Source organism: Ornithodoros turicata, chromosome 7 (assembly GCF_037126465.1).
Source record: "Ornithodoros turicata isolate Travis chromosome 7, ASM3712646v1, whole genome shotgun sequence".
In the NCBI taxonomy this organism is placed as follows: domain Eukaryota; kingdom Metazoa; phylum Arthropoda; class Arachnida; order Ixodida; family Argasidae; genus Ornithodoros; species Ornithodoros turicata.
This window is the reverse complement of record NC_088207.1, coordinates 58,601,872-58,623,084: the sequence shown is the minus strand read 5'-3', so window position 1 is coordinate 58,623,084 and position 21,213 is coordinate 58,601,872. Positions and strand designations below refer to the sequence as shown.

Genomic DNA, 21,213 nt, shown 5'->3' with positions numbered 1-21,213 from the left:
TTGAAATCTATCGGGATTGGACAACACAATGCTCCACCTTCATTAATTGCTGAGCACGGCATGCCTTCAGACTTTTATATGCCGCTTCCTTGTACGATGCTGGGACATGGAGAATGGTTGGGAGCTGCTTCCTACACTCTTAAAAATGAACTTCACCGCAAAGCACGCTACTAGCCAACCATCATCTCGAATAATATTGTTATCTGCCCTGATTTGTTGAAAACCATGATATCATTCGAGATCATGGTTGGCTAGGAGCGTGCTGCGGTGAAGTTCATTTTTAAGAGTGTAGCTATTGTGAACAACACCAGCCTCAACTATCTCAACGACACTTACTAGCGATATACGCTCCGTTAGGTGGCAGTTGGAGCGCCCGAAAAAAAAAAAAGTAATCGATGCTCGTGAAGAGGAGCGTGATTTATTTATTGCTCAATGGACCATAAGCTGTGCTGGCACCTGGCATTCTTTCTGTTCGTAGCCTTGCCAAAAGATATTGCAGCGATTGGGCAACAGGCACATCGTAAGAATGAAAAAAAGGAACACATCGGGTGGCCAAGATCGGGAACAGTCGAGTGGGATCACTTCCGAAGGCACGCATTATTCAATATTTTCACCGTAACGTAGTCCGTGTAAATGGAAATGGAGCAGCGGCAAGACATCGGACGTATTTTGTATGGTGGCTCCTGGAAGACTGCTTGATCACGAAGTAGCGTTCCGAGCAACGCTAAGTTTCATTCCTTCCATTAAAAAGAGTAACTGAATCCTTTTCAGCTCTTAGGGCGACCAGGAAGTTCCCGTACGAGTTGCTTGGGTATCTAATCCTCTTGTACTTGGCTCCTCTGTTACTGAGGAGCACGCATGTAAGTTCCATATAGCTATCGAAGACAGCAGTGTTAAGGCACCATTTTGCAGGAGAGCCGGTGCACGTACTTCATCTTGGTGTCCTGGTGCTGGTGGCTGCTGAAGACCGTCTCTAAGCCGGTAGCAGCCATCTTTCCCATCGCTGTGTTCCCGATCTTTGATGTCCTGACGGTGGATCAGTTATACGGAGAGTATTTTTCGGTGAGCTTGGAGACCTCATTTTTTTTGTTTTCGTTTTTTTTTTTGCGCCTGGAATCATGGAAAGAAAGCTGATTGGGGTCCAATTGTAGCTTGTAGTCCCCAAGATTGCAATAGACCTCTACCCGAGAAACGTCATCATGACGTTGGTAGACAGACTGAAACCGAAACAAATCGGAAGGGGAGGGCTGGGTTCCACGAATGGACACTTGTTCGCTGCCTCTTATTGACAGAAAAGTAGGACAGAAGGTCGCGTCCCTTTCCGGGACCATCGTAATCCTCTCAAGACGGTGGCTTTCGAGCGTGACCCTGTTCGCCCCTAGCTTTGAGCGTAGCTCAACTTTACCCAATTGGTGGCGCTGTCGAGCATTATGGCGTCATTTGTTTACAAACAGAGGCCTATTGCTCCCCATATAGTCCCCCGAAAATTACTGCCCAGCACTGCAAGGAGTAAATTTAGTCTCGAAATGAGTGAATGGTTGTAGCAAAGCATGTGATCCACGGAACGACTAAAATTACTCCTTCCTGTATACCATACCAGTTTTCGTAGCATATACGAGTATGCATGTATGTATACCGTCGCTCGTTTGATGTGTCTATTGCGTATACTTGGCCTCCTCCACTCCACAGCTGGAAGGCATTTCATTAATCGCCGTCCTGTGTCTGGCAACTGTGGGCGACACAATCACAACCTTTATTCCGCGCCTTGCCTTTCACACCTGCATCCTGTTCGGCGTCCGCTTGCGCCGCCTTTTCGTCGTTCTGTCGCTCGGTGCCTTCGTCGGAGCTCTCTTCATCTCAAACTTCATCATCGCCGTCGCCATTATGTTCATCGTGGACAAAGTAATCCGTCTGGCTCACAAGGAGGCGGCCAAAAACTTGGGAAACATATCGAGCAGAAGGGGATCCAGGAGGTATGTGATTACTCACTTTTCAGCTTTTTTGGAGCAACGCCAAGCACTAGCTGACACACTTGCTGATAGCGAGTGTTAGCAGATCGCTGAAACGTCGCCGTTAACTTACCGTATACCCACCAGAACCATGACAGAGAGCGTGACTCATAATCTTATCTGCTGATAGGATGCGTTAGATGCCGTAGCCCACCGTGCTACCGGTAGTCTGTTAACATTCGCTAACACTGTAATAACAGAGCACTGCATAAACAACCTTTTTTTGGAAATATTGTGGAGACAGCGGGAAGGCTGTTTTTGTTTTTTCGATTCCAACGGGGGTTGATTCAAATCTAGAGGCTAGCCGTCATGAGCCGTATAGGGAGCCACTGGTAGCCCCAGAAAGCCTCTGTTTCTTCCTCCGATTGGCTGAAGCAGACGACACGAAGCAGACGACATCCCAGCGACGCCCTTCTCGATGCGGGTCACTGGAGTCTATGACGGATACTACGACTCTCACACGTCACGACTCCGGATCGCGGGTCGCGCGAGTTGAATAAACGGACACAGCCAATGTGGCGTAAATTTTGTGGGATCGGTGAGTTTTGCGTCTTCCGATTAGAAACACGGCCTGAGCCTGAGTCATTATAGAGGTCCCCGAGTCAAATGAAGCCTCGTCACGCAAAGAAAGCGGGCTGGATTCTGGGCCCTCCGCTGGGGTTGGGCTGGGGACACAATGCATTGGATATAAATGCATTTTTTTAGTATTTAAAATACTTTGTTGAAACGGGTACTTAAATACTCTTCATAACTACTTTTCAATATGAGTATTTAAATACTACCATAAATACTGTGAGGAAGATGTCATCCTGAATTGCAGAAATAGCGATGAACATAACAAATCAGTAAGGAACAATATCATTTAATTACAAGTTCCTCGAAGACAGCATCTTTTAGGCATCTTCTGTTCGGCCGTACAATGAGATTGGCAAAGGAGAACAGCATCTCCACAGGTGCCGATGAACAAAGGCTTGTACTTAATTTGATGGAGATGCTTCGTACAACAAGGCAGTCAGGTAGTCGCGTCTGTTGTCCGCAATAACAGTGAAAAACTCACAATCTAAAATGGTTTGTCGCATGCGCATGCTGCACTCTTCATAATTCCACCGCATAGCACGCTCCTGGCCAACCATAATCTCGAATGATATCGCGTTGACCTGATTTGTTGAAAACTGGAGGATTACGCCTTTTTTGTGACGATTATGAACAGCATAAGAGTCACAAAAAGGTGTTCGCCTCCCGTTCTCAGATAACCGAATAACCGAAAACCGTTGAGCACTTGCACTAATTACGTGCCAGCAGGAGCTGGCTCTGAGCTATGACGTTTTTCCCATCTTCCGCAGGAATATTCTGGAGAATGTCTGCCCTGTGAATACACGGTTACTTCCATGCTCGTCTTTTCTATGCGACGAACACAAGCAAGATGAAATAGTGTTATGAAACAGTGATAGCAGCCGTTTGCTGACTCCTGCTTGATATACTTGACCGCATAGCACGCAGCTAGCCAAATGACATCGTTCTCTCAACTGATTTCTTGGAAACGGGAGGCGTACGTCTTTTTGTGATCGTCACAAAAAGACGTACTCCCGGCGCTTTCCACAAATCGAGAGTCTGTACAACGGTTGGGCTTCAGCGTGCTATGTCGTCAAGTTCTGTTTAAGAGTATACGTATACACTCTTAGAAAAAAAGGAGTAGTTACACCTTTTAGGAGGTAGTAGGTGTCGCATATGTTGTGCCTAAAGGTTGCCAAGTTCTACCTGCTACCTACGAATGATAGGGTTACAATTTGGATATATGATAATTGCTTTTACCACCCTTTTGCGCCCTTTATCAGACGCTATGTTGACCTATGTGGTAACTCTAGAACTTACCACCTTTTCACACCCTTTTTTCTTAACTTTGTCGATTCCAGGTCTGTTGAGAGGCTTAGCGTGCTTAGCGTAGATACGGACCTTTTGATGGCAAGGCTGGCATCGAGCGTGAAGTCTCTGCACATGGTGGAAGAGGAAAAGAAGAAACAGTTAAGCAAGGCGAGACGTCAGCGTCGATCAAGTAGCCTTAAAGGAGGTAACAACTCCTATCTGCTGGTATATTTAGTTACGGGTGTAATATTCTTCTTATCGTGATTCTATTTACAATTTATTGTTCAATACTTCTCCTCCATAACGTATGCAGCGTTAATACAAAAACACTTTTTTTTCGAATAAAGGCGAGTTGACGTACCGCCATTCAGATAGCTGGTATATCCATTGTTACGTCATCTGAAGAATTGTATCATCCAATTAGGCGCCAACGCGGAGGTACACATAACGTTCAGCTCTTAACTCTTACAACTTAACTTCACCACCTAGCACGCTCCTAGCCAACGAATGACAACGTTCTCGTCCCTGATTTGTTGAAAACGGAAGGCGGAACCTATTTTGAAGTCATAATGCCGTACATAATGGTTACATAATATAGGCTCCGCCTCCCGTTATCAACAAATCAGGAGCGAGAACGTCGTCATTGGGGATGATGGTTGGCCAGCAGCGTGCGATATGTGTTGAAGATACGGACCTATTAGATTCATTCTTACAAAAGGTGTCACAGCCAACAAGTTGCCGTTTGGAGCCGACACAGTCGGCGGGATAGTTTAGTAGAGTTCATAGCCCCTTTAAAGGGTATTTAAAGGTTCGCCCAATGTCAGGTCCGCAGAATGCTACCGATGCTGGCAAAAGGGTGGCACCGAAGCGAATGCACAGTAGAAACACCTCACCGACTCGAATAAAGTCTAACACGCTGGGGACGAAGCCTTACAAGTCTGCTGCACAGCTTGGCGGAAAGGTAAGGTATTTACCTGCTGTAGTCTTACAATGCCGCTTTGGGGGCAATGAGCCCCGATTAAGGATTTTAGGTGCAGTGCGCATCAGCACGCTTTGTTTCCTCGTGCACTCTTAAAAATGAACTTCACCGCATAACACGCTCCTAGCCAACCACCGTCTCAAATGATATAGTTATCTCCCTTATTTGTTGAAAACGGGAGACGTACGCCTTTTTGTGACACTTATGCTGTTCATGATTGTCATAAAAAAGGCGTACGCATCACGTTTTCAACAAATCAGGGCAGATATCGATATCATTCGAGATAATGGTTGGCTAGGAGCGTGCTATGCGGTGAAGTTCATTTCTAAGCGTGTAGGAAGCTACAATGAGATCGGTAAAAATGTGCTAGTCACGTATCTTCCATTCGAGTAGTGTGGTTGTCTTAATGGACACCTTATTCGTCGTATTTGAAACCATGTACGCCTTTGCTTGCTCTATATCTGCGTCGTGCGCAAAACAACAGGCTAAATGACGACAGCAATTGTTGTGTATCGGATTGTCCGCTGTTCAAATACATTATCCTCATCGGTGACGAAAAAAGAAAAATGGATTGCATATCTTTGTATAGGGCCATCATCGGCGGCGAGCTTCTGGCCACGTGGTCAATTCTCACGTGGTCCTATAAAGCTACTGAAAGGACCTACACTGTGGTTGATCCTGTAAAATCTGTAGATTTAAAAGCGTTTTCTTCGCAGTTAAATGAACCGGACGCGGTGGAGAGACGTCGTGCCGAACACAGCCTGGACATCTTGATGCCACCCGTCATGGACAAGAGACGTGCCTCTGTTGGTTTTGCACGGCTCAGAGGGATCAGCATTCCATCGTTAGGTGACACCAAGGAAACTACGCAACCCGGCGACAAAATGGTTAGCGCACAGCGTCAGTCTACTTCGTTACTTCACTTTCCGTCTAAACTGCGATGCAATGAAATTTGTACATGGCAGAGGCGGACACAACTTTACGCGCACAAGCAGCAAGCGAATACGGACTGTCCCTTTAACTTCTAAGTTGTGCGAGCTTGAACCGCCGCATTAGCGACACCTAATTGATTGCCCATGTGTGTCCTCCCCCACAGCAATCTTTCCGTATCGCGCCAATATGGCACCGAGAAGTTTGGGGTGTCGCCCCCTGGTGTTCGCTGAACGTGTGGTGGGGATATTCCCGGGCAATATTCGCACATTGCATTGCGCATCAAGGCATCGCACGTGTGAGGCGCGCTGTCCGGCGTTGAGCTTTGGTGATAATGCATGACGAAGTCTCATTTTCATTCCAATATCACAGTTTTTACTGTAAGTAACAGAACCGAAACCGAAACGAGAGGCGGAACAGTGGCGCCCCTAGTGAGGGTCTCAGTGCCGGACACACCTAACTTGTAACTTCTGATGGGAAGCACGCAATTATGTGACGGCAATATAAAATTCTACCACATTCAGAGGCAACTATCAGAGGCCCTGCAGAGGCCATCAGCGGCAACTATCTTAACTATGGAGGGGGACTCTCTTACTCTTTCTTCCACATAAGATAACAACTGTGCCAAAGAAGATTGTCATATACCATGAACAAACCCGGAACTTCGGAAGTACAGCTTTTGTGCGCTTACTCGATGGACTCGATGTGCGACTCACCTTCATCATCATGAAACTCATAGGACGAGATTGGCCCTTACGGTGACTGCTCACAGATGATGTTTGCCTGATAGGGTGATGACTGTCTCCGAAGACTAGCCGCCATCGGCAAATCCATACATATATTTCTGGGACATTTTATCCCTGATGTAGAATTATGAAATGCGTCTTTCGCTCACTGGACATTATGCTGAACAGTACCTATACCGGGTGTCTCAGTTAAATCCCCGGGCTAAATAATTCGCGAACGGGTGCACCAATCGAATAACTTTCTTTTTTACAAGTATCTGTCTGATACCACCTACAAGCCGCGCACCGTGTGAACGAGTGCGAGGGGCTCATTATTTAAATAAAAATTCAAATGAGTTTTGTGAAAAACATGACTTTTAAAGCAGGGCGCCGTCGGCATTACTACCCCTTTTGAGACCTTCGGTGGACACCTTTTAAAGAAAAATCTGCCATCGAAACAGGTCACTTGTTCCAGTAACTAATTGGTTTCGGTTTATAAATTTTTGTAGCGGCTGGTCGCGGTGAAGCGCAAAAAGACGCTCTTCCACTCCCACCAATGAATTGCGTGTTCTTCAGCTTACTTCGCTAAGGGGAGTGCTGAAGAAAAAATGGAAAGCATGTGATATCAAGGCACTATGTGATTAACTGTGTTTCCTCCATGCGATCATAACTGAGGAAGGGCGCATATCAGTCAGATAAGCAGGGTAGGGACTGGCGTAGCCTGTCTGGCGCTGTTACTTTTTCTTCAGCACTCCCCGTTGCGAAGTAAGCTCAAGAACACTTAATTCATTTGGTGGATAAGGGAGTGGAAGAGCGTCATTTTGCGCTTCACCGCCACCAGCCGCGACAAAAATATGTAAACCGAAACGAATTAATTACCGCAACAAATGACCCGCTTCGGTGGCAGATTTTGCTCTAAAAGCTGTCCACTGAAGGTCCCAAAAGGGGTAGTACCCATTTTAATGCAGACGGCACCCTGCTTTAGAAGTTGTGTTTCACGAAACTCATTTGGATTTTTATTTAAATAATGAGCGCCTCCCACACATTCACACGGTGCGCAGCCTGTAGGAGGTATTGCACAAATACTTGTAAAAAAGGAAGTTATTCGATTGGTGCACCCATTCGCGAATTATTTAGCCCGGGGATTTAACTGAGACACCCTGTAGATATGATTAGAGTGCGTAGTCACTTATGCAGTGCATATGTGTTCCTTTGTCAAGGCGGACACAGCACCAGTTACGAAGACGTCGGACATCCCTGGCGTTCCCGGAAGAAACCGCAGGCCATCTATCATGAAGACTTGTGGGCACGTGCAGATTTTACTTCACGAATAGCCTTTAACAATGGGTGCGTTAAGTAGGCACCCCGGGGCGCGAGTGTTTCAGACTCCACTCACTTAACGCGACACCGGCGCCACTGGCGCTCCCGGGAGCGTGGGACTCCGATCAGCTTTTCGCGCTCCCGTTTGATTTTGGTGCATGGAAGCAGACGACAAACGCCCGGCTGCTTGAGATTTTCCGTGACGTCAGTAAACTAATATTTTTATAACCGTTGCCGTGCTTTTTTATTGGTGGACAACTTCCAGACGGATATCGGAGGTTATTCGCGGGAAATGCATTGCTTTAATGCAGACACCTTCACAGCGAATAGCTCCTATGGCGTCTGTTACTAATTCCCATCTTTTCCATTTCGTTCGCTGTTACAAGAAAGAGTCTTCACAACCGCCGCCGCCGTCGTGAGCTGACAACAGGAAGCGGCATCAGCGAGCGAACAGTGTGGTGCTGGTAGCACTCCAAAGTTGCTTTTCGCTGTTTAGTGACCGCTCCAGGTGCCTCGTGCTCCCTATTTGGGTGCGCCAAAGGAGGGGCGCCTACTTAACGCACCCAATGATAGAACTTGATAACACGTGATCCATTAAGTGTTTTTGCTTCAAGATCCTGCAAGCAAACGGTATAGTGATTAGGAGAAAGAGACGGTTGTTGCTTAAGGCACAAACGGAGTCTCGTCTCGTCTACTTGTCTCTCTCCAATCTCAGGGGAATGTTATCTACGACTAGCGTGCATTCTGGTTGTGTTCTGCACAAAGACGGCGTTTATGAAGGCCAAGGTAGAATGTCCAGGTGCAGAAATACACGTGATGAAGACGCAGAAAACTATGTGACAGCGCTGATAACGTATAGATAATGACGACGACGATGCCCCCTTTCATAATTAACTTTATATATTTTATTTTTATAATGCAATAGTGTGCAAAAGAACGTGGGACACTTATTGAAAACGTATATTCTTAGAAATAATAAAAGAATTCTATTCAGTTTCTTCACCCAGACCTGTTCTACAAAATTTAATAATCAGCCACAATTGAGTGCAATGTAAACCGATTAAGAACGAGGGAACTTAACGGAATTACCTAGGCACACTGTAGTGCGCGAAGTCCGATGTCCGAACTGCAGTTTATAGTGGCGAAATAGAATTTCATCGCTGCTGTTTGCTGTCACACCTCGTGCTGTGTCGCTGCTATTGAAAGTCGAAACTCTCTGTTTTGCGGGTCGGAACCCAGCTGTAGACTGCCAACAACTTGGTGGCAGGACACGCCGTCTTACGCGAGGGTCGTTAAATACGGCGTGCCGTGTTTGGAGATTTCACCCCCAGGTGGGCAAAAGTAATCCACATTCCGACCACTGTGACGTCGTTCGTAATCACAGTTGTCTCGCAACGTAACGAGATTGATTAATACGAACTCTGTGTTGTCGAAAAAGGGCCTAGTCGACTAACCCTCTGTACCCTCTGCATCGTCGAATGCCCCTTTTGAAAGCTATACTCTTAGAATATAACTTCACCGCATAGCACGCCCCTATAGCCAACCACCGTCATTGTCACAAAAGGACGTACGGCCTGCCCTTTCACCAGATCAGAATTGAAAACTGCGCCGTTTTGTGCAATGGTTGACCAGCTTGGCCTTCAGCGTGCTATGCGGTGAAGTTTTGTTTTCGAGGTGTAGATGGCGCTGGGCGTCCGACAGAGGCTGTGTTCTGTGATCTCTCACTCTTAAAAATGAACTTCACCGCACAGCACGCTCGTAGCCAACTATCATCTCGAATGTTATCGTTATGTGCCCCGATTTGTTGAAAACCGGAGGGATACACCTTTTTTGTGACACTTATGCTGTTCATAATTGTCACAAAAAGGGCGTATGCCTTCCGTTTTCAACAAATCAGGGCAGATAGCGATATCATTGGAGATGATGGTTGGCTAGGAGCGTGCTATGCGGTGAAGTTAATTTCTAAGAGTGTTAGGCAAATCTGACGAATCTTGAGCAGTAGTCCCCGACAGATAGCAATACTGTGTCTGCGTATGAATAGCTTTCTTCCACGATGGTCCGTGTGAGGGAAAAGGAGTCACATGTCAGTATGAACTAGCCTTATAAGATGAATGCGTTCCCCATATGATGGCCGCACTGTAGCATGCACGATGTTTATAAAATCTGATGTGACCAAATCAGATGTTTGAAGTAGCCAGGTATTTGTTACTTATTACCGGAAGTAGCAATGGAAGGGAAGAGCCTCATGTAAATAAGCTTCGTACAGGAGAAGGGCAGTGTGCCTAAACAACAGAAGACCCAAAATGTGTAGATTTCCTCTGCCTTCGGGTCCCTTAATTTTTATCCTGAATAGAAAGTAAATAACGTCCATACAAACACATTGTCCAAGCGCCATCAAAATGGACACCACCGAAAGGAACGTGTATTCTACACTCTTAGCAATGAACTTCACCGCATGGCACGTTTCTAACCAACCATCATCTCGAATGATAATCGTTATCTGCCCTAATTTGTTGAAAACGGGAGGCGTACGCCTTTTTTGTGACACTTACGCTGTTCATAATTGTCACAAAAAAAGACGCCTCCCGTTTTCGACAAATCAGGGCAGATAACAATATTATTCGAGATGATGGTTGGTTAGAAACGTGCCATGCGGTGAAGTTCATTTCTAAGAGTGTAGGCACAACCATTTGTGCACGAGACTGGGACTGAAGTTCCGCAAAAGGTGTCAGTGACCTAAAGATGCTTTTTAAATGAAACTTGATGACGTAACATTGACGAAGGGCATTACGCAGGCTCGCAGGTAAGAGGCGATCTATACAAATGCACCGGAGGTTATCTGTCCTGGAGTTCGAGGCACACATGGCCGCCCAGGACGTGAAAGACGCCCATCAGAGTTCCTTAGATGTGGGCTCTCAAAGAAAGAAGAAACCGCACATTCTATCCAGTCTCTACGGCGTACCCGTCACTGCACAGGGTAAGTCACTTTATTTCGATACCATTTCAATTTGCGATATTTTTCCTGAAAGGCGGTAAGCAGAAAAGTATTTACGCGTTTCAGTTGGTCTGAGCGACAAGAGCGTAGGTGACCATATCCAACTTGAAGACGAATACGAAAGGTAAGGATCAAAAGTAATGCAATGGAAGCCTGTTGTTGCTGTTAATATTAGGCAGCGGTATTTGAAAGCTTATTACGGAAGAAATCCACACTGCAAGTTTTATGTGCGACGGAAAACTCAAACTATTTTTTAATTACGACTGAAATTGCGGTGAGAAGGCGCGGGACGACGCAACAGTATTAAATGTCCCCAATCCTCTATCGGCCAAGTCATGGGCGAAGTGGCGGGCTTCGTGTACTTTCTTTGAAAAGTTTCTTCAAACGAGATAATTCCTGACACATATTCTTTCAGTATGCAAGAACATTGGTACTTGGTCGAAATGAGTAACAGAACTGTCAGCAGAACCACCACGAGAGTCACGTGCGCAAAAATGCGCTACGTCTCGCGAGCCGTCGTGTTGATGGTAGCGGTCCACTGATGTCGCTGTACGCTCCCATTGTTATTGGTATGTTTACGTTTGCCGCCCTATATGGGGGGGGGGGGGGGACTGCGGAGTTCGTCTAGGGTCTTAGACACAGGGTTGCCCGTAATCTAAATTTTCTATTAAACTACGAGGTGGATTTGAACGAAATTTGTGGCGTTTGTATAGTGAGCACCGAAGCTGTCCAATGAGCCAGCAGTATAACATTGTATGCCTTTACAGTGCTTTACAGGTGCTTTACAGTACCTTTAATGTTCAATTTCTCCTCTTTTTTTTTGCCTTACAAAACAAACAAACAAACAAAGTCGGCGTCGAGCTCCGACGTCCGGGGGGGGGGGGGGGAAATCGTCGGCCATTCAGATTGGTCCTGGTAAGCACGTGACCTCTCCCGCCACCTAATAAAGCGCATTCGTTTAGACGACACGACGTAGTCACTAAAGGATATCCATGATTAAACCCTGAGAATAAGGAAAGACAATCAAACACGACAAAATTTCCCCTCAGGGTTTAATCATGGATGTACGCAACCACCAGCTCGCCTGAGTCCTTGCCGTTTTATCTGTCATTAAATGAACACTGAAGTGATCTCCCTTTTTTTGTTCCGGCTGGGCATGTTCTGCTACGAACAAAAAGAGCTCATGCGAATGAACGACGGGCACAAGTGAAGTGCAGAGCGCGCACGAGGCCTCTGTTTCTCATATCTTTCAAATATCACCCACTCTTGGAAAGAGCGTCATGACGTGGTCTATTCCCCCTGATATTTGACTCGTGACGTAGACTGGCGCGGCTCAAGCGGGTATATGCAGCGCGTGAGCTGAGAAGAACAACACAAAGATGAAAGGCGCGGGGACCTGTTGACGTCACGCGAGGATCATGTCGGCCGTCAGTTTTCTCAGTAATTTTTATACGGAGTGACGGTACACCGCACAGCGAAAATATTTTTCACGATGGCGCCTTATGGACATGAGGGTTCCGCATTGGTGCCAGCCGTGCTTTCGTCTGCCGTAACTATGGAGGCGAAACGCAAGGCCATTTGAGCCATTTGATCACGTGGCTAAGTAGGAGGATGTTTTCTTTATAACCGGCGTTGGGAGCTGTCACGACGTCATCGTATGATGAATTTTAGTGTCTATACATGCGTGCTACCTTCTTTACTATAAAACTTGGAATGCGTGTTCAAGTCGGTCTGCATTTATCGTGCATAGCTTGGTACGGCCTTTGGCGCGGAAGTGTCCCACGCAACCCACTTAAGCGTAAAATTCGCCTGCACGACTTCCCACAGAATTTACCTGGCAGCCAGGAACGCCTTCTTAATCGCTCCTACGTTGATGACTGTGACGGGGACTTGGCCCAGCTTCTGGACGCAGCCTGCAATTGGAGCCTTCGAAACCTACTTTCCCGTGTAACTATATATCTTCTGTTTTCTTCGGCTGTATTCATGTTCGTTCAGACGGCTGCAATGGAATCGTAGCATGTTCGCTGAAAGTTGGATCGCAAAGCTACGCCGCACACCGATACCGAAACTACGGTAGCCCTATAGGCGGCACGTGGTGGCGAAGGCCACGTTCACACGGACCAACTTTGGAGTTGGTCCGAGTCGGCCAACTCGAGTTGATCCGAATCGGTCGCCGACCAACGACTCCAGAAAGTTGGTGGTGTTCTAGTCAGTCACAACGAGGAACACTGTCACGTGATCTATACGTACGTGACGTATTTCCGGCACCCGGTGGAGGGTGGCGGGATCCGCACGAATTATGAATTACGGATTGTGAACAGTTTGGTAGAGTTGATGTTTGCGGCGAAAGAAAATAGCAGGGAGAGATTGGTAAGGAATGAAGCTGCACTTTTCTTTCGCAAAAAAGTACAAACAAATGCCCATAGAAACATTAACAGAATTCTTAATTATTTATTAACATAATATATAGCCCTACCGTCGAATGAGCGGACGCAATATTGTTCGGTGGTTGGAGCTGCCGAGTTGGTACGCGTGAGCGTAGAGACGGCAGCGTTTCCAAGTTGCTCATAAGACGGTGGTGGAACGGTGGCGAAAGTTTGCCCGTGTGTACGCAGCATTATAGGGTTGACTTTTCACGTTGAACACGGATACAGTGTACGAGGTGTTCTTCCCGTATAAGAAACATAGAACATAGACGCTTCTGGGCAAATATGCCCGTATAGAAAGAAGAAAAAAGGGCCCAGATGGATTAGAAAGGCAACGAGACCCTGTTGCTCCTAGCCCGGCGTTGAGTGACTTGTTCTTTCCCTGCACGAGCCCGCGTCACCTCTGTCCTCTTGGCGATTGGTTGATGAAATGCTGCTGATGGTGGAGCATATTCTGTGATCGAACTCCGTGTCGCGAACTAAATTAGTGATAATTTAGGGATGATTTAGTGATCCTCGTAGTCGCTGCGCAGAATGATAGGTGTTACCTTCACTATAATTGCGACGTAACAAGTATTGCCTTGGAGCCTGTCCTAAAAAAATGAAAGTGGACACGTCGAGCAGCAGGATCAATCATCAATTACGTTGGAAATGAAATAGTCTCAATCTTTGTCTCCTTGATAGGTATTCGATAGATACTTTGATAGAGCTGCGAGATAAATTACGACATCTTGTCGACTTTGTCGATTTTTTTTTTCTTTTGCCACAGGTTAAGTATCTGGAGGACACCATACATGACGACTGTCGTAGGTATTCTTGTGCTGATTGGTTCTCTTCTGTCGTCTACTCTCGGCTGCATCTTCCTCTACGCCGTAAATCTGCATCAACTGTGAGCAAAAGAGCTCTTCTCTCTTTACGACTCTACTGCGCACTGATTCCGAGACCTTAATTTGAACTGCGGCCACAGAATTTGGCCGGCCACGGTATATTTGGTCGAACGAATTCGACTGAATGTATCAAATATTTTCATGCGCTATAGCGAGCCCGAACTGGAAGCAGACTTGGGACCTGAAGTCGTTCAATACGCTAGTAAGAAGCTGGAGGAAGTTGGGCCACCAAGGTACGTAATCAGCCAGGTGATATCCGACCAAAGATAACCCTGATATCTCTTATAAGGCCACGTGCATTAGCCCCGAAGCGCTCCATTATAAACTAAGACGCCACTAAACTTTGCACAGTGGCTCACAATTGCTGCATGGGCTGAAAACATCGCTGATGCCTTAGCGAAATAGAAAGAAAAGCGAAGGATATATGAACATGCATCGGATTTCAAATGTTAATTGAAATGCCTTATATTTAATCAATTTTTTCTATAACCAAAGTGTGGCACTGCAGATCGGAGTCAGTCTCCTCATTGGAGCAGTTTTCTGTACCGATTCCAGCACACAACAGTCTTATACCGCGACGCTGTCTCCCGGTGCTATATGAATTCGCATGCAACGTAGAGCGTCCGAAAACGTTCCACCACTGCTACACAGAGTGCAATAATCGCTCAATGCGGGATCGTACAATGTGCGCCGATTGCCTCAACAGTCACGATGAAATCATAAGGTTACTCATTTTTCTTTGTCCCGAATCGACGTCCAGTGTATAGCATAATCTAATGCAAATGTATAGCGTAATGTAGCTGAAATCAGTTAATCAATCATCGCTATTACGCAGGTAAAGTCAGTTTATTGAACAGGATGAACGTTGCTGTCTTTATAACGTAATTCGCTTTAACCAGGCGTGAAGAACTGGTCTTCTTCTGTTGGCTTGCGGCATACAGCGTTTGCTTCGTCGTCCGCGCATCATTGAATGTTGACGCAAGGTGCGTGTTCCGCAAATTATGTTTGTGCACGTGATGACAATGTGCGGTCTTCCTCGCAGCGAAGGACAAATGTGGATATTGACCATGATTATGGTGATGACATCGGCGTTTGCTTCCCTCTTCAACCCTGATATGATGACACGCAACGTTATCTGCGGAAAGATGCCCTGGAATGTTGTCGTCATCTTTGGCGGCGCAAGGGCTATCACCAGGGCATTCAAGGTTGGTTTCAGGTTGTGCCATTTGCCTAAATGAACCTGTCAGTTAGGCATCATTAAAAGCAGGATGGAGTCAGTATATTTTTATTTGCGAAGGTGGATAATGATTTTGGGCTGTCCTGTATCATTCTCCGAGAATATTACCGTGCTGTGACGATCCGTACTGAGTCGTTTCCGGGCACTTCACTTAAGCCTTTGACTTTCCAAATCCAGGTGAACAACCTAGTCGGGGTTCTTTTCAGCTTCTTCGATGCTGAGTTTTGGAGAACACGATCATCAATTGTGAGCCAGATCTACCTGTCGACGCTCTCGGGAATATTGGCCGAAATGATCAACAATGCCACACTGAGCCAACTTCTCATGCCGGTGCTATTCAATATTGTAAGTCATCGTGCGTCTCAGTGCTCTGCTAGACGAGCGAAATGGCAGCGAAAATGTCGGAAAGGAATACGCCTACGCAGTGAAATGCGGAATAACTTTGCACGGCTCGTTAAAGCCTGAAGTAGCAGTTTTGCAGGCAATGGGGTTCGAGCCGATGACTGCGTTAATGCCGATGAAATTATTATTATTTTTAAATTGGTTTCGTCTTTGACTATTCTGCAAGACACTTTTAAAGGGACGGCCGCAGCCGTTCCACTCGATATTTTGAAACTAGAGTTTGATTTAATTCCTTTCGGATCACTCACCACGGCATCGAAAATCCCACGCACTGGTATAGTTTGACTGTTATTCGATGGAATACATGACAAGAGCAGACGCCGGATATTGAGAGTATGGCGGAAGTATATCTCTCTGGAAAAACGAGAAAACTTCATTCTGTAGCCGGCCAATGAGGGCACGCCTTTGTGAAATGGAATGCCGTGGATATGCGGGTGTCTCATAGAGTTACGGGGCGTCTGGACGGCGCCTTTCCTCCTCTGCGCGCCGCCCTCTCACTCCTCCGACTACGGAGTGACGTCACACCGCTGGAGCTTCTGCAGCCGCCGAGGCAGCGCTGGTCTTTAAAATTCGCTTAGTTAATATCTAAGCACTTTTCGGACGAAAAAAAAAATGAGCCAGGTAAACTGTTGACCGATGCCGACCACAGTAGTATCGGTTTCAGAGATCGGTTTCGGGATGCGAATCTCTCGGTACCTTTAAATGCGGTAGCCTTATAGGCGTTTCGTGCCACTGCAACTACATACAGAAGGGCCTACACGGGTGTCGGTATTTCGCCAAAAACATGTCGCAAGCCAAGCAAAAGCAAGTAGTGCCGCCATTTCCGGCGCAGCCAGGCGCCTAAGCTCCCACTTGACTAAATGTACAATGAAGCTTACGATTTTGTACCTAGCTTCTTATAATTGTGAGCGGTGATGGGAAAATGGATTATCTGCGAGAAGCATGGAGTAAGCAAAAACGGGGAAACTTCAGCGCGTTGTTAAGTCAGCTTCTCCTTAGTTATGTACACAATGCAGTGAAAGCACGCTTTACAGGCACCTCACGTTGATTTACTCGAAGCCGATATTTACCGCCCGTTTATTGGAGCTGCACCCAAGTACGCTCCTGCTATTTCCATGAGCACGCAAAGCGATTGCGTACGCAGTACTAAAGCACAACGGTACTACAGTGTTAGCACCACACTATCATCTCTGCAGTCGATAAAGCAGTCTATAACCCGTCATCTGCTCCGGTAACACTTTTTTAACCATCTAATTTCAGGCAGCCACACGAGATGAACATCCTTTGTATTACGCCATCCCCGTCTCGCTGGCAGCCTCCTCCAACCTCATCTTACCCATCTCTTTGCCTCTCATTATCTTACACGATACCATAGACATTCCTATGCAACAACTGGTACGTACCGGCAGTTCTCGCGGGTTATGACGGGTGTATAAGCGAGGTCTCCATGTCACCAATGGCATGAACAAAAGTTTGCTAGGGACATTGGGAGAGGTACAACGTTTAATAAACATTAATTAATGGCTGAATAATTGAAGCGTGTAAACAGCAGTAATATTTGCCTCCAGCGCCACCCTACACCTCATAGCACGTGTGCGCCAACTATTGCCACGACTCATAGGGTTATCGCTTCTGATTCGAACAGAGACACGGGGCGTACGCCTTTTTGTGTCAATTTAGTTTCATGATAATTGACGCAAAAAGCCGTACGGCATTCTCTCTCTTCGAATTAGAAGAGATAACTCTATCATTCGTGGCAATGGTTGGCGCACAGCGTGCTATGCGGTGAAGTTCTGTTTTATGTCTAGTGTCGCTTTCTTTGTAACGGGTCCTCCATATCCTCGTAACGTATGTCTTTAGTTCATACGCCTTATGCTTTTTTTCTTTTTGAAATGACATTTACATATAGCGGTTAAGACCGTGAACACTATTATGTTCGAAATTCAGGATTTTGAATCAGGGAATTGCATAGTATTTCGAAGTATCCATCACTTCCGCGTAAATACAGGGACGAAAACGTGCACTCGCAACTCACAGAAGCCATTTTAGCAATGCCATTCTGGTGCATGCAGCAATTAAAAACCAATCAGCGCTGGTTAACGGGCTAACCATCGCTAATTTGTGCGGTATTACGCGGAGCCCAGAGTTCCCGTTACGAGACAATTAGCCTGAGAAGAGACGAAATGCCTTGCAGCCAGTAACCCTCGCAGGTCGTCTCTACCATATACGATGTTTCTGCAGGTGGTTGCTGGAGTGACCATGAAGGTAATCGCCGTGGCATCTACGATCACCTTCATGAACATGATGGGAAATCAATTCTTCCGTTGGTCCGACGACGCAAACCCGCCTACGAATTTAACCCACAATGACAGCACCGCTTATGGAATATCAATTTGATATCAGCTTGATGTCGGAAGTACTATGTTTACTATTGAAATTAGCCTGATCTTTACGTGATACAACATCTGGAGTTATGTTACTATATTCTGGTATATTACGGTACAAAATGTGTGTAAGAGCTGTTATTACAGCCACAAAAGCAATGCACTTTCAGGTGCTTTGCCAGCGTTGACAGTGCAATGGACATTCAGCACATTGTGTACAACGAAGGTAACTGCAACAATAATTTGTTTTTGGGATTTGCACTAATCTGTTGTACCGACTGCAACCAGGTAGCAGGTAGAACTTTACAACCTTTTAGGCACAACATATGCGACACCTCCTAAAAGGTGTAACTGCTCCACCTTTTTTTTCTAAGCATGTACCCGTGCCACACAGGCGCGAAACGAAAAATGACATGAAGTGCTTAATGGCTTCAGTCTTAATGTTATTGGTGCGGTGCCACACAGAGATATTTAATGACATTTGTCTGAATGACAGTTTCTGTTGAATGAGATGGCCACGACTCATTCGCCTATGCAATGCCTACTCTCGCTCGTCTGTGCATAAAACCGCTTTGTACCGTGCAGGACAATAATATTTCACGATATGAGGTTGCACGATTATTGTATGATAGAAGGAAAAGCTGGACATGTTTGAAATTTTCATCGATAAAATCAAAAGAACGCATGATGACGCCAAGGGGCCAGAATCGACATCATAGCGTGTGGTCAATACAAACTGATGTATTGCACGACCTTCGTGGATAATGCCCTTCGGGACCTTAATGACCTTAGACAATAATATCATTTCTTCTGCCCTTGTGGCACAGGTATGAGTCTTAAACTCTTAAAGGAGGTAAGAACTCCTATCCGCAGGTATTTAGTCACGAGTGTAATGGGTGTAGTATTGTTCTTCTACGCTTCGTAATTCTATTTACAATTTATTGTTCAATACTTCTTGTTCATAACGTGTGCAGCGTTAATATAAAAACGCACTTTTTTTCGGATACGGGCGAGTACACGTACTGCCATCCAGATACCTCTATCCATTGTTGCGCCATTTGAAGAATCGTAGCACCATATCAGACGCCAACGCGGAGGTACACATAACGTTCTGCACTACACTCTTAAAAATGAACTTCACCACATAATACGCTCCTAGCCAACCATCATCCCGAATGACAACGTTCTCGTCTGATTTGTTGAAAACGGGAGGCGGAGCCTTTTTTTTTTTATTTTTTTATTTTTAGTCTTGATGTCGTACATAATAGGCTCCGCTTCCCGTTATCAACAAATCAGGAGCGAGAACGTTGTCGTTGGGAATGATGGTTGGCTAGCAGCGTGCTATATGTGGTGAAGATACGGACCTATCAGATTCATCTCTACAAAAGGTGTCACAACCAACAAGTTAAAATCGCCATTTGGAGCCGCCAGAGTCGGCGGGATAGCTCGGCAGAGTTCATAGACACTGATTGTCGCGCAGATTCTTGCGTACAATTGGAAACAGCGCATGCAGCCTCCGTTCTCTTGTCCTTCTCGGTTATATGAAACAGTTTTCGTGAAAAGCCGTATGTTTGAAAACCACTTTCGTGCAGGAAGCCCCTGCACAATCTGTGTTGCTTGCATAGCGGCGCGCACGTGGTTTCGAGCACGACATCTCACGGCTACTCAATTTTTCACGAACGGGTGGAGTTTGTGATCTCCGTAAAAGCGGCTTGCCCTTTGAACTTCTCGCGTCGTTCACCCATTGTCATGCTTTCAAGAAGCGAGGCGCCGGTTGCATTTTTAATGCGGAAGAATGTGCTCGGAACATTCTTTCTCAAGCTGTCCACACTGGCGTTCATCAGCAATAAATTCGGTGTGAATACTACTGTGTTGTTGCTGTCTCGCAGCTGAGCTGTACACTCTCAGAAAAAAGGGTGTGAAAAGGTGGTAACTCCTATAGTTACCACCTAGGTCAACATAGCGTCTGATAAAGGGTGTAAAAGGGTGGTAAAAGCAATTATCATATATCCAAATTGCTACAAAAATGCGTACGCCCCCCCTCGCTCACCGAATCAGTAGTGGTAACCCTATCATTCGTGGCGGAGAGTGAGGTATAGGGGGTAGAACATTGCAACCTTTTAGGCACAACATATGCGACAAATATTACCTCCTGAAAGGTATAACTGCTCCACACTTTTTTCTTAGTGTGTGTAGGCGCCGACATCAACCGCTTTGTACTCGATTCGAAGGTCATTATCATAAGAGTTAGGTTCTCACATCGATCTTCCAACAGCATCACCTCCATCTTTCCGTATTGTTGCTTCGGAAATAAAAGGAGAGCAAAACGCTCAGAGGTCTTTTCTGGGGGCAGTGTGCACAGCAGAAGACAGAGCTCTACCCCGGCGGCAACGACGCCTGCTTTGTATTTTGCCGCGGTGACAGCCATAAAAAATATAAGCATGTAGAAACAATAGCCTCGCCGAGCGCCAGCATGTGCCCAAAATACTTCCCGTTCTTTTTTTTTCTTTTTTGTCGCCGAGTATACCCTCGAACCCAGCCGTGGTGCAAGCGCCGCCTCGCGAGTCGGCTGCGAACTGTTGCGATTCTTTCACAGACGACACTTTGCGCAGGGTGAGGAATCTCTCCCCACCCGTACACTTGCTGGGATACCGTTACGAACGCCAACGGCGCATGCGCAGCATGGAGTGAAAGGCACCACGCCGGGATAACCGCGCGCGGAAATAATTTTCCGTCCGGAATATTCCTAGACTTTGATTTCCGGGATTAAAAGAACGCATCGAAGCGAAGACTGAGAAGCGACCCCAGAGAAGATGGGGGACGCCGAAGGATCTTCTGAGCAGGATGATGTTTCATTCCTGCGCACGGTGAGCGAGTTTTCTGCCTATTTTTGTGGTTGAATGAGGGTGACGTATGTTCAGTGTGAACTTTTTTTTTTTCACCTGGTTTTCCCGTTGGGTGTCAAGGTATGGCGTGAATTTCAGTGTCATCTGCTAACGCGAAAGCAATGCAGACGATGCGAAGGATGCAGACGACACCAGTCGATTGAATCCATG

General features: G+C 46.2%; 2 protein-coding genes across 4 annotated transcripts in view; both read left to right on the top strand.

Annotated features, from left to right (window-relative positions):
- The first annotated feature begins 327 nt into the window (after window positions 1-327).
- LOC135401738 (uncharacterized) lies at window positions 328-18,253 on the top strand. Of its 2 annotated transcripts, XM_064634296.1 has the most exons (17): window positions 328-860; window positions 913-1,062; window positions 1,690-1,973; window positions 3,923-4,077; window positions 4,697-4,833; window positions 5,568-5,738; window positions 7,727-7,812; window positions 10,622-10,803; window positions 10,888-10,945; window positions 12,649-12,768; window positions 14,017-14,136; window positions 14,287-14,367; window positions 15,034-15,117; window positions 15,177-15,339; window positions 15,549-15,716; window positions 17,034-17,168; window positions 18,015-18,253. In XM_064634296.1, exons 3-17 carry the CDS (start codon window positions 1,885-1,887, stop codon window positions 18,168-18,170), a joined length of 1,905 nt encoding a protein of 634 aa, XP_064490366.1. In that variant the 5' UTR covers window positions 328-860; window positions 913-1,062; window positions 1,690-1,884; the 3' UTR covers window positions 18,171-18,253. The 2 variants fall into 2 exon arrangements, with proteins under 2 accessions (XP_064490366.1, XP_064490368.1); XM_064634298.1 differs by lacking the exon at window positions 12,649-12,768.
- Window positions 18,254-20,726: 2,473 nt separating this feature from the next.
- LOC135401737 (ryanodine receptor-like) overlaps window positions 20,727-21,213 on the top strand; it is a 118,036-nt gene continuing 117,549 nt past the window's right edge. For both annotated transcript variants that reach the window (XM_064634295.1, XM_064634294.1), the window contains exon 1: window positions 20,727-21,024. In XM_064634295.1, the coding sequence (XP_064490365.1) occupies window positions 20,971-21,024 (54 nt within the window). In that variant the 5' untranslated portion in view covers window positions 20,727-20,970. The remainder of the gene's footprint in view (window positions 21,025-21,213) is intronic.